Here is an 18013-nt window from a genome sequence, read left to right as displayed (position 1 = left end):
ATAATCATTAACAATATTATTATTCATATGAAAATTAATAATTTAGGGTAAACTACTGAGAGATAAAAGAAAATTTTGAAACATAATTTATTGGTAAAGATATTTGGCCATAAATTTATCAAATTATGCCCTAAGTTTAAAAGTTTTCAAAACATGCACATTCTTTAATGCTTTAAAGCGGACTATTTCAATTTTTAAAGGTTAAACTTTTATTGCTTTAACATTTTTAAATTGAAATAAATTATTTTACAAACTAACAATTTATTGTTATTAAACTGTCTGGACCATCAGTTGATGAATTTTAAAAAGTTTTTGGGGCAGGTGAGAATTCTCATATCAGTGTCCTTCAGCATGTTCGCACTCTCCGCAGTGTCGAGTTCCTATACGTCGATCCGCAGATTCGCGCTGCGTTGGAAAGAAATGGACGCATAATACAGAGTTTACCTTTCCTTTGAGCCTCTGAACTATCGCCACGTGTCATTGCTGCTTCCAACCATCAAATTCTGCGACCAACCAAAACCTCATTAATTTTGTGGCCGCGCACCGCCACATCCAAAGCCCAGGACGATTCCGACAGCCACCGCCACCGAAACCACCGCCGCCGCCGCAGCCACCTTCAACCACCGCCACATCCAAAGTCTACGCCTTCTTCCTTCCCTTTTATGGTCTCTGGTCACCCCGGCGCGGCCGAAGGAGGAGGCAGCGGAAGAGAAGTAGCGTCGTCGTCGTCGGCCGTATTCTTCCCGCCCGACCTACTTGGGCGTGCATTCATGGCCCTCCCCGGAACCCCCCCAGCCTCCGAGGAGGACCACAGCAAGAAGATCCGAAAGCCCTACACCATCACCAAATCCCGCGAGAGCTGGACCGAGCAGGAGCACGACAAGTTCCTCGAAGCCCTCCAGCTGTAAGAAAAAAGACCTTGCTTTCGACTGGATTGCCTCTTGGTCTTTCGCTAGCCTGTGGTTTTGGCTCGGAAAGGATGATGTTTTTTCTCAGGATTGGGGCTAAATTTTGTTGCTTTATATTTCTGCAAATCGGATCTGGTGCTTCTTAAGGATGTAGTTAGTAGTTACCCTATCGAAAATTAGTATCTTCGGGTGGCTTATTGAAATTTATGAAACCTTACCTGAAATAAAGAGTCGGGTGGGATTTTCGTTATTTCTGTTATAGCTTCTCGTGGCTTTGGCTGCTCTCTAGTCTTTACAAACGTCTAAGCCTGACAGAGTTTCATGTGGGAGTTCTAGTAAATTATGATATATCTTCAATCAATCATTCACATTTCCATATTGTTCAAAGGATCTTCATATACTCAGTTAAGATTGACAGCTGATCCTTGGTTTGTGCGTCTATAAAGCTCTTGTCTTCCATTGTTTGTATGCCATTTTTCATTTAATTAAAGTTGGAATCATTGTTATTACTAAACCTCTACTTCCAAACATAATCGTAGTGATTCCTTTTCCCTGTTCTAATTTTGAAACTACTCATAGTGGAGTGAGAGATTACGCAAGCTCAAGCAGGGAGCACTTCGATATATAGAATAATGAATGATATAGTAACGGATTGCATTTTGATGTTGAGCTGATATTTAAGCTAGTGGATGCTTCTTCATTTTCTATGATACTGTTGAACTAATGTACGCTGGTCAGAACATGTGAACTTTTGTAACTGATGAGTTGTAACAATGCTACCATACCAGGGAATAGTAGACATATTCTGGTAAGCAATATCAGAACAATGTTACTGAAGTTAAGCTCAATGTTCACTGATGAAATTTGAATCATTCTTATTTCTAGAGGGATCCAGGAGCTAACGCTCATAATACGTAGTTACAAATCAACAACAACAACAATCAACTCTTATCCCACTAGGTGGGGTCAGTTGCATAGTTACTAATCATAATTCTGAAATAGTAGCTTTGTGACCTTTCAAATATCATTTGACTGAGCATCAACCATACTCAAGAGGTTCTTCTTAAGCAAAATTACAAATATATTAGTTCTTCCCTTCTGCATTAGCGTGGATAATTTCCATATGCCATGGCCTCTTGTCTAAAGTGTGTACTTTGTTGGGCCTTATGTAATTCCTTGCATCCCTAGTATATATAGGAGTGGTATGCCATTTTCTTAATTTTAAACTATGTATGTATGATACTTTGATGTATTGACAGGCTTTAGTACTATAATAATCTTTTGGATTTTCAGTTTTGATCGAGACTGGAAGAAGATAGAAGCCTTTGTTGGCACAAAGACAGTTATCCAGGTAACATAGAGACATCATATCGATAAATTTATGCAAATGGTAAGAAAAGACATCAAAGGATAAAACAGATGCACAACTTTAACATACTCCTCTATCCTATAAACTTCTTTCTATCGATACAATATACCAGATGTCATTGAAGAATTAATTTTCATTATATTGAAAAGCTAGATTTGGGGGGTCTAGTTTGTTGGTTCTGTGATTGATTTTGTCTCTTATTTTATCCTTGTCTCAAGGTTTCCATTGTTACTTCTCTTTTCTTTTTATCGAGTTTAGTTTATTCAGTATGATCCAGTGAGTACGCACTTAATTTGAGGTTTTACTATCTCATTTTACGATGCAAAGAAGTGGGAATCCATTATTCCTGTTAAACTTAAATGCCAGGAACACTTACCACATGTTTTCAATGAAGCTAATTAAAACAATCTTCATTTTCCTCTTGGAGTATGAAAACCTTTGCCCACACATGCACACAAAAAAAGGAAAAAAAAGTGCTAATTGGTTGTATGCATTCTCATTATTTTCACCCATTATTAAGTCCATATTAAAAGGAGAGACTGTAGGTTTCCAGGTAACTATTTACCTGATATGAAATTCCTATTTCATCCAAGTCAGGTTAATGGCTGCTTTCCAGCAAGATAGTTGTACTCTCAACGATAATGGTTGTTTCCTTCTTGTATCAATTGTTGTTTGGTCAACAACTATTGTTATACTTATGGTGTATTTGTCTTGGAAAAGAAACATTTTTATGAATTTTTTTTGGGTCTTGCTATTATTTGCTTTCTCATGCATACATTTGTTACAGTATGTTAAGAAGCAGCAATTTTAAGAAATCACACTACTTGCCTTCTCCATATGTGATATATTACTTTGTGATTTGAATTGTTTGATTGGGAGAGAATTACTGAAAGTCTAGTTTTCTTTATTCTAATATACTTTTGGCTTTGGTATTTATGAGTTCAATGTAAAACAAGGAGAATTTTTTAAGGTTATAAAGTTGGGTACTCAACATGACAAGACCTCATTTATACTTGTTCACTAAGTAAAAGAATGAAAAATAAATGATCTTCAATAAGATAAATGAACCCTTGAACACTTGTGATCTCGGTTTGTTGATGTACATGAACAATGCTGTGAACTATTCAAGAACGTGCAGTGAATGTAAATTTCAATTATTGATTTTAGTATTAACTAACTGCAAGGATAATATCATCTTTTGAAGGGGAGCCTTCGCGCAACGGTAAAGTTACTACCGTGTGACCTAGAGGTTACGAGTTTGAGTCAGAAATAGCCTCTTGTAAAGCAGGATAAGGTTGCGTACAATAGACCCTTCCCTAGAATCCTACATTAGCGGGAGCATCGTGTACCGAGCTGCCCTTTTTAAGGATAATATCATCTTTTGTTGAGCTTGGTTTGAGCTCAATAAGCTTTTATAAAATAAAGTTGAAAACAAAATTTTGAGATTGATATTATCGATCTCAGTTCAAGCTACCATTTACTTTTCTAGTGAACAAGCTTTAACATTATCAAGTTTAGTATGGTTTGGCTTGGCTCTTTTACACCTGAGAAATCTCATCTTGAATGAGTTTGATGTTCATGGCCAATGCTTTTGACTTGTAAAATGCATATTGCAGCAACACAAAGTTATGTGATGTCTGAATAAAATGTTTATCATATCAATTCTACTATTGGAATAATCTTGTAGTTCCTCATTTAAAGGGCTCCCTGAGTAACCACGTTATGGCAGCATTTCTGAAATACTTCAGATGCATTGTATTGTCCGAATCCAGAATTTTAAGGGGTTTTAATGCAGATAAGGAGCCATGCACAAAAGTACTTTCTGAAGGCTCAGAAGAATGGTACAAATGAACATGTTCCTCCACCTAGACCCAAGCGGAAAGCATCTCACCCATATCCACAGAAAGCCCCTAAAAATGGTCAGACTTGTTCATTTGAATTCTCAGTTTCGTGTTGTAATCCAACTAACATATTTTCTGGAATTGCAGCTCAACAGACACCTTTTGGCAGTGTTCCTCTGCAAGTTGCTTGTTTACTTGAACCAGGTTATGCTCTTGCAATGGATACATCTTCCACTCCTAAGAAATCTACCACGAGTGTTCCAATGCTGCCTAAGGTTCAAAGTTCCATGCTACCAGCTAGCGGATCTCATTCAACAACAGGTTCGATATTCTACCTTTAGTAGTTTGATCATTCTTTTTCCACCTATTAAGTTGTTAGCTTTGCAGATGATATAGGACCTGCTGGGGTTTCAGCTGCAAATAATTGTTCTAGTGGCACAATCAGTCCTACATCCTGGCCAAATTCCGAAACAGCTGATCAAGAAAATCATGCCACAGCTCTTCATGGTGAGCTCTTATTTCTGCCACAGCATAATCTAGGTAGCTGGCGTCTTTTCTGAGTCATCATAATAGTCACAACTGCATGTTGATGCAAACAGAAAATAGAAAGACTTTGGGGAAGTTTGAGAAATACCATTCACCTTTATGGAGGTGAATTGTCCATGTGAAATATGCAAAGTAATTGCCACAAAACCAATAAGCCATGAGCTCCAATTATTTGGGTTCAGTTAAGTTCATGAGCTTGCTGCTGAAATTGATGCTCATGATTTCATAACATAGTTTTTTTTTGGTTTTTATGGTTTAACACAATCCTCCACCTTTTTATCCTGGCTTGGAACAAGCATCGGTAGTGTTATTGTAATTACAGCAATTGGTTTCTGAAAACTATTAGTAATTTATCATTATTATTAATTTTATGCATGTCAACCTTTCCCATTCTCTTGATTGCTTCATCATATTCAATTTGTTGCTTCATACAGTTATGCCAGATTTCGCTCAGGTATACTGCTTTCTCGGAAGTGTCTTTGACCCTAGCAGTACTGGTCATTTGGAAAAACTGAAGGAGATGGATCCCATTGATGTCGAAACAGTATGCTATCTTCCAAAAGCGAGCTTATTATTCTTCTTGTGCATCTTGTGTAAAGCTTAATGATTAATTTCACTAACAAGGAAATTATATTCTTATTTAATCTGCAGTGATTATCAATCTAAATATCTTGTTTAGTCTTTATTTCATAATCATTTTTTAAATCTGAATATAGCTATTGCTGAACAATTTTTTATTTGTTTTTTACTTCTCACCATCTGCCGCTATTTTGTGCTTGTATAGCATAATTATTAATTACTTTTAGAATCTCTAAACAATAATTTATATGGATACAATCAAGATAAGGGGATATAGTCTTGTACAAAGTTAAATGGAGGAATAAAATCCATCTATCCTACTAAGAGTTGAGACTAAAACGGTATGACATACAATCAAAACATAAAATCAATTGTATTAGAGAATAACTTTGGCATGTAATTTACCCCCACTACAATTAAACTACATGCAATTTATGTCTTTTTACTTTCCTACAACGAAATTTCTCTCCCATTATAATTTAACTACATGCAGTTTATATGTTTGCCTTGTGCTTCTTAGTTTTTGCCTAGAAAGAAATAACAGTGTCTACCATGAATGTGCAGGTGTCGCTTTTGATGAGGAACCTAGCCATCAATTTGATTAGCCCCGACTTTGAAACCCATGTGAGTGTTATCTAACCTTGCACAATTCAAGGCCGTTTGTTTTTTTTGAAGTTTCTTCACCCATCACAATTCGGCCATTTAGCGTTTCCATCAACTTATTGGCTATTCTACATACTAGCTCTTCCATTTATTGTCTGCATGCTAGTTTTAGCTGTTAATGGCCAATTGATCCACAGGAATGACTCTTACCATCAACCGCACGTTTCATTTTCTTCTCACGGCCAACTTTAACTTAAATGAGTTTACTATCACTCAGATAAGGTTACTCTCATCTTACAACGGTGGCGCAGAGGATGTAAAACCTGGCACTGGAAACAACATGCTCAAAACTGGCGCTGCTCCATTTATGTAAGTTCTTCAGTTGCACTAGTAAAAAATTACCTAATCTTCCACTGCCTTTCAGGACTTTCACTAACTACGCATTCCAGGGTTAAAGGTGAATGATAAACGACTCCGATTGGGATCATCAGACTTTTCAACGTCTCAAAGTTCAGAACAGTCCTTAGATAATATATTGTCTTCATGGAAAATCAAAGCCTTGGTATCCAAAGACATGAGCAGTGTGATTTGCTCAAATCGTGTTGGATCTTGTACAGTAGGTAATAAGAGATCCCACTTATGTGGATTGGCTCCATTTGTTTTGTGTATATAACAACAGTTTTGAGATGCTTGTGAGGTCACGATGTTTGCTTGGCTTGTGAAATCTGCTCTGTTCTTGATTTTCTACCTTGTAACCTGTGACCTTAACAATATTTATATGATAAGATGCTATTGTTAAATGCAATACAAATTATTATTGTGGATTATGATTTCATCTGACATGCCATATCTGTCATTTTATCAGCTTCCATGTTAGATGTAATTTATGTAGGGTGTTTTTTTGTTTAGGGAAATATTACGAGGCCATATGATATTATATATTATTTCCCTTATTTTATTCTCTTTTAGATTTTAACTAATTATTAAATATTTCTCGTTTATATTAAAAAAAAATAACTAGCGCACAATTCCCCAACAGATAAAGGGTGATTTTTTTTTTCTTGATAAAGGAGAATCTAGACATGATAATCCAAAATCAGAGGCAATCCAAAAGATATATGAGTAGGACAAAAGTACAGTCTTCAATTGACGAAATCCACTTGATAAAGATGACCAATTTAGTCGCTCTCACCAATTATCGGATGGCAGTGAGAAAAAAAACAGAGTAAGTTTCAAATTTTTCTAGAAATTCAATTGGAACAGTGGAAGTGAAGAAGCTTTATTGCTTTCTTATCTAAAAACATGAGTATATTTTGCATTGTTCTGTTTCAGTTTCTATCTCTAGATCTAATTACTCGTTTACTGCGCACGCACAGTCATTTATTTACCGATTAGACACAGATTTTTGGAATATAATTACATCCACGGCGATCGCAGCGACTCAAACTTCGCCATGGCGTCCTGCTCCTGCTCCGACGGTGGCCAGAAACCGAAGCATTCATCGCCCAACAGCGGCACGTCGTGGAAAGCCTCGAGCCCGAAGTCCTCCGGCTTCGGCAGACTGGACACGTAGTCCTCGAAGTCGTCGAGCCGTAAGCTTGCGCCGTATAAAATGTCACCGGCGATCATCGGCGTTGTTGATTCGGCGGAGACGCATACTTGGGATGAATCATCGGTGGTGGTGGTTGAGAAATTGGACAAGTTTGAGGTGGAGGAGGAGGAGAGGTTGGGTGGGGAGGGGGAGGGGGAGGGGGAGGAGGAGAGGTTGAGGCGGGCACAGTCGCCGTAGAGGGAGCGGGCAGCGGTGTCGTAGGCGCGGGCGGCATCGAGGGAGGTGGGGAAGGTGCCGAGCCAGAGGCGGGCCCCGCGGTTGGGCTCGCGGATCTCGGCGACCCACTTGCCCCAGGTGCGCTGGCGGACGCCGCGGAAGGCGCACGCCTGGTTCTCCGGACCGCCCTTCCCCTTCATGCACCCCTTCCGCGACCGCCGCAGCGGGCACCGCTTCTTCGCTGACCGCTGCTGCTCCATCTCTACCGTCGACATTGTGATGGCGACGCGGTGGTGGTTGTGGTGATAGTGGAGACTGGATGATATAGGCGGAGGAGGAGGGTGGTGGGGAGGACACGAGGTTGGCGGCGACGGCCACCTGGGCAAGGAGGTGGGCTCCACGAGTCGTCGGATGGGTCCTCCGAGACGGCAGGAGATGACACGAAGGTTTAGCGAACGGGTGAGGTAGGCAGTGACGTCAACCCTGAGCTGGATAAGTCCGGACCAGAGTTAGACCGTTCACACGCTCAAACCTGATACTTAATTGGCCATATAAATCCTGAACTGTGTCATAATTCAGACTGCTTAACAATTATATCCCTTTATATATTATAACCAAATAAAACATCAAAAACAGGTTACGCCTACAGAGTTGATAACAATAAAACCTTGTACAAAATTGCACCTTACGAACTCATTTTGATGACGATGATTAAAGTTCACAGCGATAAATAAAACATCACTCTCTGACAATGGTGTCCAACCATGGATATGGAAATATGTAGATACAACGCTTAAGTGAATGACATCGTCATGAGGTTTGGGCCATTGTCGGGCATTCCCATCCCTGCAGCAAGCTCCGCATCTAGTTGAGTGTGAGGGGCAGGTCTCATCATTTCCTTCGCCCTTGAGGAGGATTCATAAGGCACAAATCAGAGAACGGAATTTCAACATCAAACCCCAAAGCAAGTCGAACAATGCAAGTCGGTTACTCATTTTTTTTCAAATTCAAGAAGCTACAAAAAGTATTAAGCGTACGATTTTGGTTGCTACAACCATAATGAATAGTTTGATTTCTGCACAAGTATCCTGATTGTAGTTGAAATCAAGACATTTTATCAAGGTTAGTTTGTAAAATCTCGGTGGTCATAAACCTGGTGTTGGTTGAGTTCAAAAGTTAAGTTCATGAGAATAGAAATCAGGTTCCAAAAAGAAACTAATTAGACAGCATATTCAAGATTTCGAAAGGTGATGCGATTGGAATAACAAGTAAAATGGTGTGTATCACTTCATATCACATATCAGAAACTATGTAAGTTTTTAACCCTATCGTATATATGTGAACTTAAACAATTGATATAGATAAAACGTGCATCTGCCACTATAGATACTAAATGAATTAAGCCAGAATCAAAGATTTCATAAAATACTTTCAAATGAACCTAAGCAATTCCTGAAGCGCAATAAAGAACTAAGTAATTCATTTAGAAGGAAATTTGCATATTAACTCAAGCAATATAAAATAGTTACTGTGTATTTATTTGGCAAAAATAGTCTCAAAGAAATCAATGTTAACTTGGACTCCAATTCTAATACACTATGATTCAATTTAGTTTGTATAATCTATATGCATCCATATGATTCTATTTAGCTTGTATAATTCAAATTTGCTACAGATTTTGAAGCGGCTCTTTGAAAGAACAACATCTCTTTTCACTGCTTATAAACAAGAAAGATAAAATAAGAACTTATGGGTCCAAATTATCTGATTGACTTTTCTATATAGGAACTACCATATAACTACTAAGTTTTTACAACACAATTTATTCCTCATAAGACAAAAAGAAGTTTGTTTGTGTTTTTTTTTGACAAAAAATGCAAATTGAGACATGATGGATATCCTCATGCTAAGGTGTTCTTAAAAAATTAATAAGAGAAGGTATCAAATCTTTATCAAAGAATTCCATGCAATATGGTAGTAAACAAATTCTAAAACTAAGAAAAACAAAAAACAACAGAAAAAGTGTATGGAAAGAAGCGAAAAGGGAAGTTGTAGGGAAGTACATACCGCTTCTTGTGGCGCTTTGAGCTGAAATGACCCTGTCGGACATCCTCACTGGCGAAGTATCGACTGTGATCAATGAGCAATTCGTGTTATCAAGGAGAAAATATCCACATAAAAAAATCAATCTTTTACAGCGGAAAGGAAAATTACTCGCAGTGGAGACAGTAAAACTGCCCCATCCCAGGGAGGTCCTCGTCAAGTGGCAACGTTTTCTCTGCCGCAGCTTCCTCCGCCTGCTTCAGGAGCTCGTTGAACACTTGATCGTTGCGTGGTCATCCGAATCACTATTCTAGACAAGGAGACAGACAACTAGGCGACGGCATAACGACAGAAGAGAAAAGAAAGCAAGACAATGAAGGATCGAAGCTAAAAGAGAGAGAAAAAAAAAAGATATCTTTGACAAGGAATTTGGCGCGACGAGCGGTCTTGTGGGAATACCGGCGCTTCTTCACCTTTCTGCTCAGGCACTTCCCACCCATGACTTCTGGATACTTTTTCTTCTTTGCTTGATCAACGACGGCGACGGAAGATACCAGAGTTTCGGAACCCTAGAATTAGAAAAGGTTTAACAAGGTTGCAAAGTCAGGAAGTTGGAGTGCTTTTGCATTTACACCCTGAACATATGGGTATTTGTAATTTTTCTAGACCGAGCAGAGCCAGGCCAATAAAGGCAGCCGGCGAATCCCAGAAATTTTAAAAAAAAATTCATATAGTTTAAATAAAAAAATAATGCATCGGATAATACCAAATCTGAGAGCAGTTATTACGTAACAGCTATTATCCATTTACTTTAATAAATCATTAAAGATTGATAATTTAATTTAATTTTATCAATTTCAGTGGTCAAGTTATTTAATGGTTCAATAAATAAAAAATAAAAAACGAAATTGTCCCTTTTTTAATAACTTATGTTTTTATCCTTTCTAAAATAAAATTTTAGTTTCAACGTAAATTATTTCATTAAATCATAAATTCATAAATTTATTCATCTTAGAATAAACACCAAAAGGCATGTAGTGTTGACGATTTTTATTTAATTTTTTCACTCGTGTCAAATAAATTATATTATGCCCAACAGTGTGAAAATTTTAATGATAAAATAAAAATATTAATATAAATTTATTTTAATAATTTAATTAAAATATTCTCTGAAATTTATCAATTTTAACATGGTAAATGGTAAATTATTGTTTTCAATTTGTGATTAATGAGGAAATTTATCAAGATAAAATAGTTTAGGTTAGATCTCCTACTCTATATTTTTTATAGAGCATAAGATGGATCATATGAAATTATCATCAGATTGTGATGATGATTCGGATATAATTGATTATGATTTTTTTCTGGGTTATTATGGTTTGGATCGGGACGGATAGTCGGAGGCCATCTGAAGGTCGTCGATGGTGGATAAGTAATCAGGTTACTGATTGTCGAACGAGTTGTGACCTTCAAGCGGCCTTCGATCATCCATCTGGACCTAAATTATAATCTGGGAGAAACGACGAACCTAAGAAGAGATCATAATTAATTACGATTGAATTGTTACTACAATCCGATTATAATTTCATATGATCCATCACTTGTCCATTAAAAATATGGACAAGAACATCTCCCCTTTTCAAATACCCAAGTTTCTCTATTTATATTTCTGAGTTTAAATGTATTCGCTAGAATGGGCAATAAGAGTTATTATTTTATTTAAAAATTTTAATAAATGAAATTCATTAATTTTTATGTTTAATATATTACAAATAGTGTAAAATTTATAGAAGAGCCAAACGCTTGATGATATTTGGAGTACAAGTGGATGGGTCGATTTACTCAGAAATTTCATTTTGAACGGTCTACAGCACTGCATCTTATTTGCCAATGGGCATGAAGATGGGGCAAGAGAAATGAGAGATGATTTTATTCATCATGTTGAGAAAATGAACGAAGACGGTGGTTGGAAATTAATTAGAAAGTATATTTTTTTGAGACGGGAGGATGTAATAATTTCTGAATTAAAAGAAATTGGTATGAAAATTGTAAAAAAAAAATTGATGGTCTTCCTATGACAGTTAAAGTGATAGTTGGTGTTTTATTCCACAATGAAAGGACTAAGTGGGAGAGGAAAAAATTTGTTGAAATTGATTCATATTTTATGAAAAGAGACTGAAGATAAACTATCAAAGGCTTTGTACTTGAGTTACTAGGATTTATTTAGTCATTTCAAATAATGTTTTCTTAGTTGTGCTTTCTATCGTGGCATGTCATTTCGACCGGAGATAATCCGACTATGGGTGGACGAAGGGTTTGTCATTGAACAATTAGATAATTTGATGGAAAATATTGCAGAAGACTACTATAAAGAACTTATTACAAAAAACCTTTTGCAACATGATTTTAGAGTGTTACACGGAGTTTTAAGATCTCTTGGGGAAAAAATGATGGAAGTGGAAGAGAAAGCGATAATCATTAATGATGCTCAATAGGCAGGTACAAATTCTTTGACAAATATTTTTGCCCACCTCAAACCAAGGTTGTGTTATCTATTCCAATGTGATAATAGAGCAAAAGTGTTTAAGAGCCCTACCTTGTTAATTGCCCTCAAATTTGTCGAAACCGTAAGTGCATGGTTAAATTATCAAGTAATAAAATATTGATCCACAATGATTGTTAATTAAGCATTAGTCAAGTTCATAAAATAAGTTATCTAGACAATCTAAAAGTATGAGAATACAAGTGTGCTCGAGAGAGAGAAGGTTTGAGAGGGCTTAGAGTCGAGGGGGTCAAGAGAAAACAAATGGTGGTAGGGAGAAGTTGGAATCGAAAAGCAAATGGAGGTAGGGAGAAGTTGGAATCGAAAAGACTGATTCTAGAACTTCGATTTCGCTACAATAATAGTTGATGTCCTCAAATATTGTCCACTTTCCTACTTCCATGTTTATGCTTTTATAGGGATTCTAACTAAATTATCAGTACAAACTCGTGAAAGTTACACCGGAGTATTTACCCCATTGAATTTCAATGCTATTAAGTAAAAAGATAATATAGAAAATCTGATTAAAGGGATTTTCTCTATCACTAAGAGTCTCGATCATACAATCTAGATTACACAAATTACTTCCTAACATTAAATTAGAAAAAATATATTAAACTTTAGTTAGCTAATTTTTTTTTATTACCAACTTATTAACAACATAACTCCATCGTACCAAGAGAGTTTTCAGCCACTTACCTTTAAAGACTTGTCTTTTCCCACCATCAGTAAGCTCTCGATAAGTCCCGAGCACATAAGGAAAAGCCAAAGCATGCCACTCCAAACCAAACCTTGCACAATCATCAGCTACCGAACAGTAATTCACCATATTTACACCCAGCCCATCAAATAGCACAGGGGCCTTATTCAATGCAAACAATCAGCAACTCACAACTACAAAAGCCAAAAGAATACCAATAGCTTCATGAAGATTTAGAAAAACCAAAATCCTGTATCACAGCAGCTGCCCATATCAAAACACCAAAGAAATACACCAGCTTCTTAACAAACATTTTTCCATGGAAACCACAAAGATAAAGGATGCCCATAAGACACCACCAGCAAAACAGAAATTTTCAGCAAACCCTTAGCTCCACAAATCTGCCCAATCAAATAGAAACAAATCGCAGTGGCCTCATCAATGAAATCAGTTAGCAGCTCCAAAGATCTAAGTTCTGCACAAGAGAACATCTACCAGCTCAATACAAATTGAAAACAGCAATAAGCACCCTTAACTCTCTCCAGCATTTGAAAGCAGTAACGGAATCCCCACTTCTCAACACCTTTTCCGAAAATCAGCAAACATCATCAAGCCATAATCGAAATCCCCCAATAACCAAAAGAATACCAATAGCTCCATGAAGATTTGAATTACCCACAGATCACCACAATTCATCAATAAACTAGCACGCCAAATAGCATCAAAATCTCCAGCATAATTATGATCACAGCCAGATAAAATGCAAGTACTCTCCAAACAGATACATCTCCACATCTTTGCCAAGAGAAGATCACAAAATGTCTCACCCGACAAGACAAAGCAGCAAGCATCCAATCCAATTTTCCACACCAATTGTAGTAAAGAATAAAATATTGCTCCACCACGTGTACAACAATGGCAGCATCAAAGAAAATAAACCAGGGCCAAGGGAAATTCAAAACCAAAGTCAGAAACAGGAACCCATGCCTTTTAATCACCAAAAGCTTCATAACATATGTTAGAGTTAAGAAGATGAAACGACATCCCTTCCTCTTATTTTCCAATCCAGTCAATTCTTTCATTAAAGAAGATAATGGGGGTTTATTGTGTGCGAGTTTTGTGTAAAGTCAATGAGAAATAGTTCGTCCCATATGTGAAAGGTCTCTGTGCAAGATTCGTCTGTATACAGAAGATTGTAAGAGGGGTGAAGAACATTCAAGATTGATTTGTCCATTCACAGAAGAAGGATTTGATTTGTGAATTATGAAGAGCTTTTTGATTCGTTCATGATTGTTCTTCCAACGACAAGTAAAGATCAAGATCTACTATGGGAGATCACTGTGAGTTTTATAAATTTACTATTTTTGTATTTTTCATGCTTTAGAACCAACAATGGTATCAGAGCATTAATTCTAAAAAATTCATGAAACTTACCCCTATGTCGGGAGATCATTGCTTGTCGGGGACAACCTCTCGAAAGAGGGATGCTGTCAGCGATAGTGCCACTCGTCGGTAGAAACATTGTTGTTGTGAATAGTGCTACATCGGGTCGAAAAAAAATGCGACAGCATCGTGATTTCCATCGAAGTCGGGCTTCGCATGGTGGAAGGTCGTTGGTGATGTTTTTTCCGAGATTGATAAGGGCATCCTTGTTGGGCGGGAATGCGCCCGTGGCCTTGATGCGACTATGGGCCGACTCTCATTGTTTCTGTGCAAGCATACACCGACAACTACGTTGGGCCAAGGGCAACCGACGTCAGAAAGGACAGGCAACTACCCCAAGATGCCAACGATTGGCAGCTGTTGTTGACGACTGCGTTCATCACGGTTCGTGAGGCATGAAGGCATGAAGGCGTGTGGCGAAAGAGACAAAGAAGACGAATAGTTTCTTCGTGCATGCACAATAATTAAAGTTTTTTTATGTAATAAAAAAGAAAAGTTATCTGCATGCACATTTTCTTTATAAAATCAAAACGTAAGAAAATGGAAAAGAAAAATAATATATGATATATATTATTTAATGGTTCATTGAACCAGATCTATTTTTAATTCAAGTCAGATCGTCGAATTGAGTTTTTTTAACCAAGTTTGGTTTAAACTATTAGTTGATTTAATCAGATCAGTTTTGGTTTAATAAGACATAGTTCTGGTTTAAATCATAGATTGGTTCAACCAGATCAATTTGATCCGATCAGACCAAGAGCTAGTTCAAATCATTAGTTGATTTAAACAGACTAGTTTGACCAGATTAGTTTGGTCCAATCTGACCCGGTCTATGATTTAAACCATTGGTGGGTTTAACTAAACTAATTAGATTTGTTCTAATAGATCAAACTTAATCCAATAGACATTAGTTTGATCAAACGGACCTGAGTTTTATCAATAAGTCTGAGATTGACTTAAATGAACTCAGATAAACAGAACAAATGTTAAGCATCCTAGTTCAATTAGATTAGTTCTAACGAGGACACTGAACAAAGTTTATGATATGGTTTCCTAATCGACCAGTCTAATGGGTCAGTTGACTTAGACTCCTGAAAATCAAGAATATTAGGGGGCGTTTGGTTTGTCCCATTTTCATTTTCATTTTCTGAAAAACGCGCGTTTTTTGTTTTTTCAGAAAATGACTTTTCTGCGTTTTTCGTTTTCTTAGAAAATGCTCTCACATTTTCTTAAAAATGAACGTGGAAAACGCAAACCAAACGCGTTTTCCATTTTCTCATAAAATGAAAACAGAAAACAGCGTGGAAAACGCAAACCAAACGCTTTTCTTGATTAATAATGTTAGTTATATGTCTGTATAAATTGAATTAAGCCGGTTTTATATTGGTAAGTTGGTTTTGTACTGACTTATTTAATTTACAGATGACATGGACTATTACTACCTTAACTCATCGCGAAGTGCGACGGAACCAACTAAGGGAGAAAATTCAGGAGTGAATATAAACCAATTTATAAAGTCAATGGACATATTGAAAGGCTTGATCGATTGTTCTAGAAACTCGAGCGGGAAGAGTTTCCAGTCTTGGACAATTATAGGATCTGGGCTTTGATGTATTCATTGTTGGAGTATCCCAAGGTGGAAGCAGATTATGTATGGGAAGAATCTCATATGCACAGTTGTGTGTGGAGCTACTTCACCATGTGGATCAAGAGGATCCCGAAGAGTTTGAGAAGGATCCACAAGAGGATCCGAAAGTATATCCAATAGAGAATTATGAAGTTGGTCTACTGGAGATTACCTCAAATGAGTCCAAGTTCAAGGGGATTGAGTTAACAACTGCACTGGTGTTTGTCCTAGTGGGAGTGATGTTTACCTATTTAGTTTATTAGAGTTCTTTTAATATTACTATCGATATGTACGAACAGTATTAGCTCATTTAGTTTTTGAGTCATGTAATAATTTCTGTCGTAATGTACAAACATAATTATTTTATAAAAAGTTATGTTGTGTTAACAAACTTGATCATGTTTAGTTCATTTTCAATTCAATGATTAGTTCATTTCATGATTAGTTCATGTTTACTTTAATGATTTATTCATTTGATGATCAGTTCATTTATTGAGATATATGTGTTGGGGTTGCAAGGTTGCAAACATAGTCCCATATTGGAAACACATGGGAAAGATCATGGGTTTATAAGAGAAAAGATATCTCCATTGGCATGAGGCCTTTTGGGTAGAGCCCAAGAGCAAAACCATGAGGGCTTAGGCCCAAAGTGGACAATATCATGTCATTGTGGAGATATCTAAATTCTTTTCGATCCAACAATTGGTATCAGAGCTCGGACTGCCAGAAGGTTTAACCGCCGACTGTGCACAAGAGCTATGGTCTGATTGAACCATGTGGGTACAATATTGACCTCGAACAAAGAAAGTGGGGACTCCTATGTTCGGATCAAGAGGACCAGACACCAGGCAGGAAGTCCTAGTTGCGACTAGGCAAGGAAGTCCTAGTAGGTCGGGTGGACCGAGGGGCAGGAAGACCTGGTGGGTCGAGGATCGGACGTGGGACGCAGCTATGGTCTGATTGAACCATGTGGGTACAATATTGACCTCGAACAAAGAAAGTGGGGGCTCCTATGTTCGGATCAAGAGGACCAGACACCAGGCAGGAAGTCCTAGTTGCGACTAGGCAAGGAAGTCCTAGTAGGTCGGGTGGACCGAGGGGCAGGAAGACCTGGTGGGTCGAGGATCGGACGTGGGACGCCTATGGTCCTTTGTTTGAGGGGGGGATTGTTGGGGTTGCAAGGTTGCAAACATAGTCCCATATTGGAAACACATGGGAAAGATCATGGGTTTATAAGAGAAAAGATATCTCCATTGGCATGAGGCCTTTTGGGTAGAGCCCAAGAGCAAAACCATGAGAGCTTAGGCCCAAAGTGGACAATATCATGTCATTGTGGAGATATCTAAATTCTTTTCGATCCAACAATATGTAATAGTAGTGATCAATGTTGATTTGATTGGACCATACAAATGATGAGTGGAAATGTAGTTATCACTTGATTTTGTAAACTAACTCAAATTAACAGAGTCAATCATAAATAACATGCACATGAATTACACTGAATACTAAATAATATGTTTATTTATGTTAGCTTATGACAAATAAGAACATCATAGCTAAACTCAATAACAGAGAGAAATTATATGAGGATAACTATAAAATTTGGCAGCTCAAGATACAATATGTTCTTGAGAAAAAAGAAGTTCTTGAGGCTATAAAACAAGTTATGAAAGAACCTGTAGATGGTCCCACTACACAGAACATACGAGATCTTAATGCATATGAGGCATGGAAGAATAAGGACTCCACTACAAAGGGAATATTGATTAGTTCAATGGTGGGTGACCTAGTTTTTGAATATGAGTCGTATCTTACGGCTCATGCAGTCTAGGTATCCCTTAAGGAGAAATACAGTGGAGTAAGTTTGAGAAAGCTTCGACAGTTAACGATTAATTTTGACAACTACAAGAAGTGTCCAAATCTTTTAATGGTTCAACACCTCAAGGAGATGTCGAACATGATTTAAGAGCTTAAAACTGTTGGTCATGAGTTAACTGATGAACAATAAGTTCAAGAAGTTATTCGTTCTCTTCCAGATTATTGG

General features: G+C 37.4%; 2 protein-coding genes across 3 annotated transcripts; one reads left to right on the top strand and one right to left on the bottom strand.

Moving 5' to 3' along the window:
* Positions 1–459: 459 nt before the first annotated feature.
* Positions 460–6660, top strand: LOC122056117 (protein REVEILLE 8-like). Of its 2 annotated transcripts, none has more exons than XM_042617907.1 (9): positions 460–904; positions 2202–2259; positions 4073–4196; positions 4266–4439; positions 4506–4625; positions 5099–5208; positions 5808–5867; positions 6124–6215; positions 6296–6660. In XM_042617907.1, the coding sequence occupies exons 1-9, from the start codon at positions 663–665 to the stop codon at positions 6309–6311; spliced, it is 996 nt and encodes a 331-aa protein (XP_042473841.1). In that variant the 5' UTR covers positions 460–662; the 3' UTR covers positions 6312–6660. The 2 variants fall into 2 exon arrangements, with proteins under 2 accessions (XP_042473841.1, XP_042473840.1); XM_042617906.1 differs by having other exon boundaries at positions 497–904; positions 4515–4625.
* Positions 6661–7114: 454 nt separating this feature from the next.
* Positions 7115–7946, bottom strand: LOC121968127 (dehydration-responsive element-binding protein 2C-like). Its single transcript, XM_042518625.1, has one exon. The coding sequence runs from the start codon at positions 7887–7889 to the stop codon at positions 7263–7265; it is 627 nt and encodes a 208-aa protein (XP_042374559.1). The 5' UTR covers positions 7890–7946; the 3' UTR covers positions 7115–7262.
* Between the last annotated feature and the right edge of the window lie 10067 nt (positions 7947–18013).

This window comes from Zingiber officinale, chromosome 3B (assembly GCF_018446385.1).
Source record: "Zingiber officinale cultivar Zhangliang chromosome 3B, Zo_v1.1, whole genome shotgun sequence".
NCBI lineage: Eukaryota > Viridiplantae > Streptophyta > Magnoliopsida > Zingiberales > Zingiberaceae > Zingiber > Zingiber officinale.
The sequence above is the reverse complement of the archived record's forward strand: the minus strand, read 5'-3'. Positions and strand labels throughout refer to the sequence as shown.

What these genes read in the sequence shown, in the direction of transcription:
- LOC122056117 (XM_042617907.1), top strand. Translation starts at nt 663, where the DNA reads ATGGTCTCTGGTCACCCCGGCGCGGCCGAAGGAGGAGGCAGCGGAAGA. An exon ending in TTCCTCGAAGCCCTCCAGCT is followed by an intron (nt 905 to 2,201) that starts GTAAGAAAAAAG and finishes TTGGATTTTCAG; the next exon opens with TTTTGATCGAGACTGGAAGA. An exon ending in GCACAAAGACAGTTATCCAG is followed by an intron (nt 2,260 to 4,072) that starts GTAACATAGAGA and finishes GTTTTAATGCAG; the next exon opens with ATAAGGAGCCATGCACAAAA.
- LOC121968127 (XM_042518625.1), bottom strand. Translation starts at nt 7,889, where the DNA reads ATGTCGACGGTAGAGATGGAGCAGCAGCGGTCAGCGAAGAAGCGGTGC.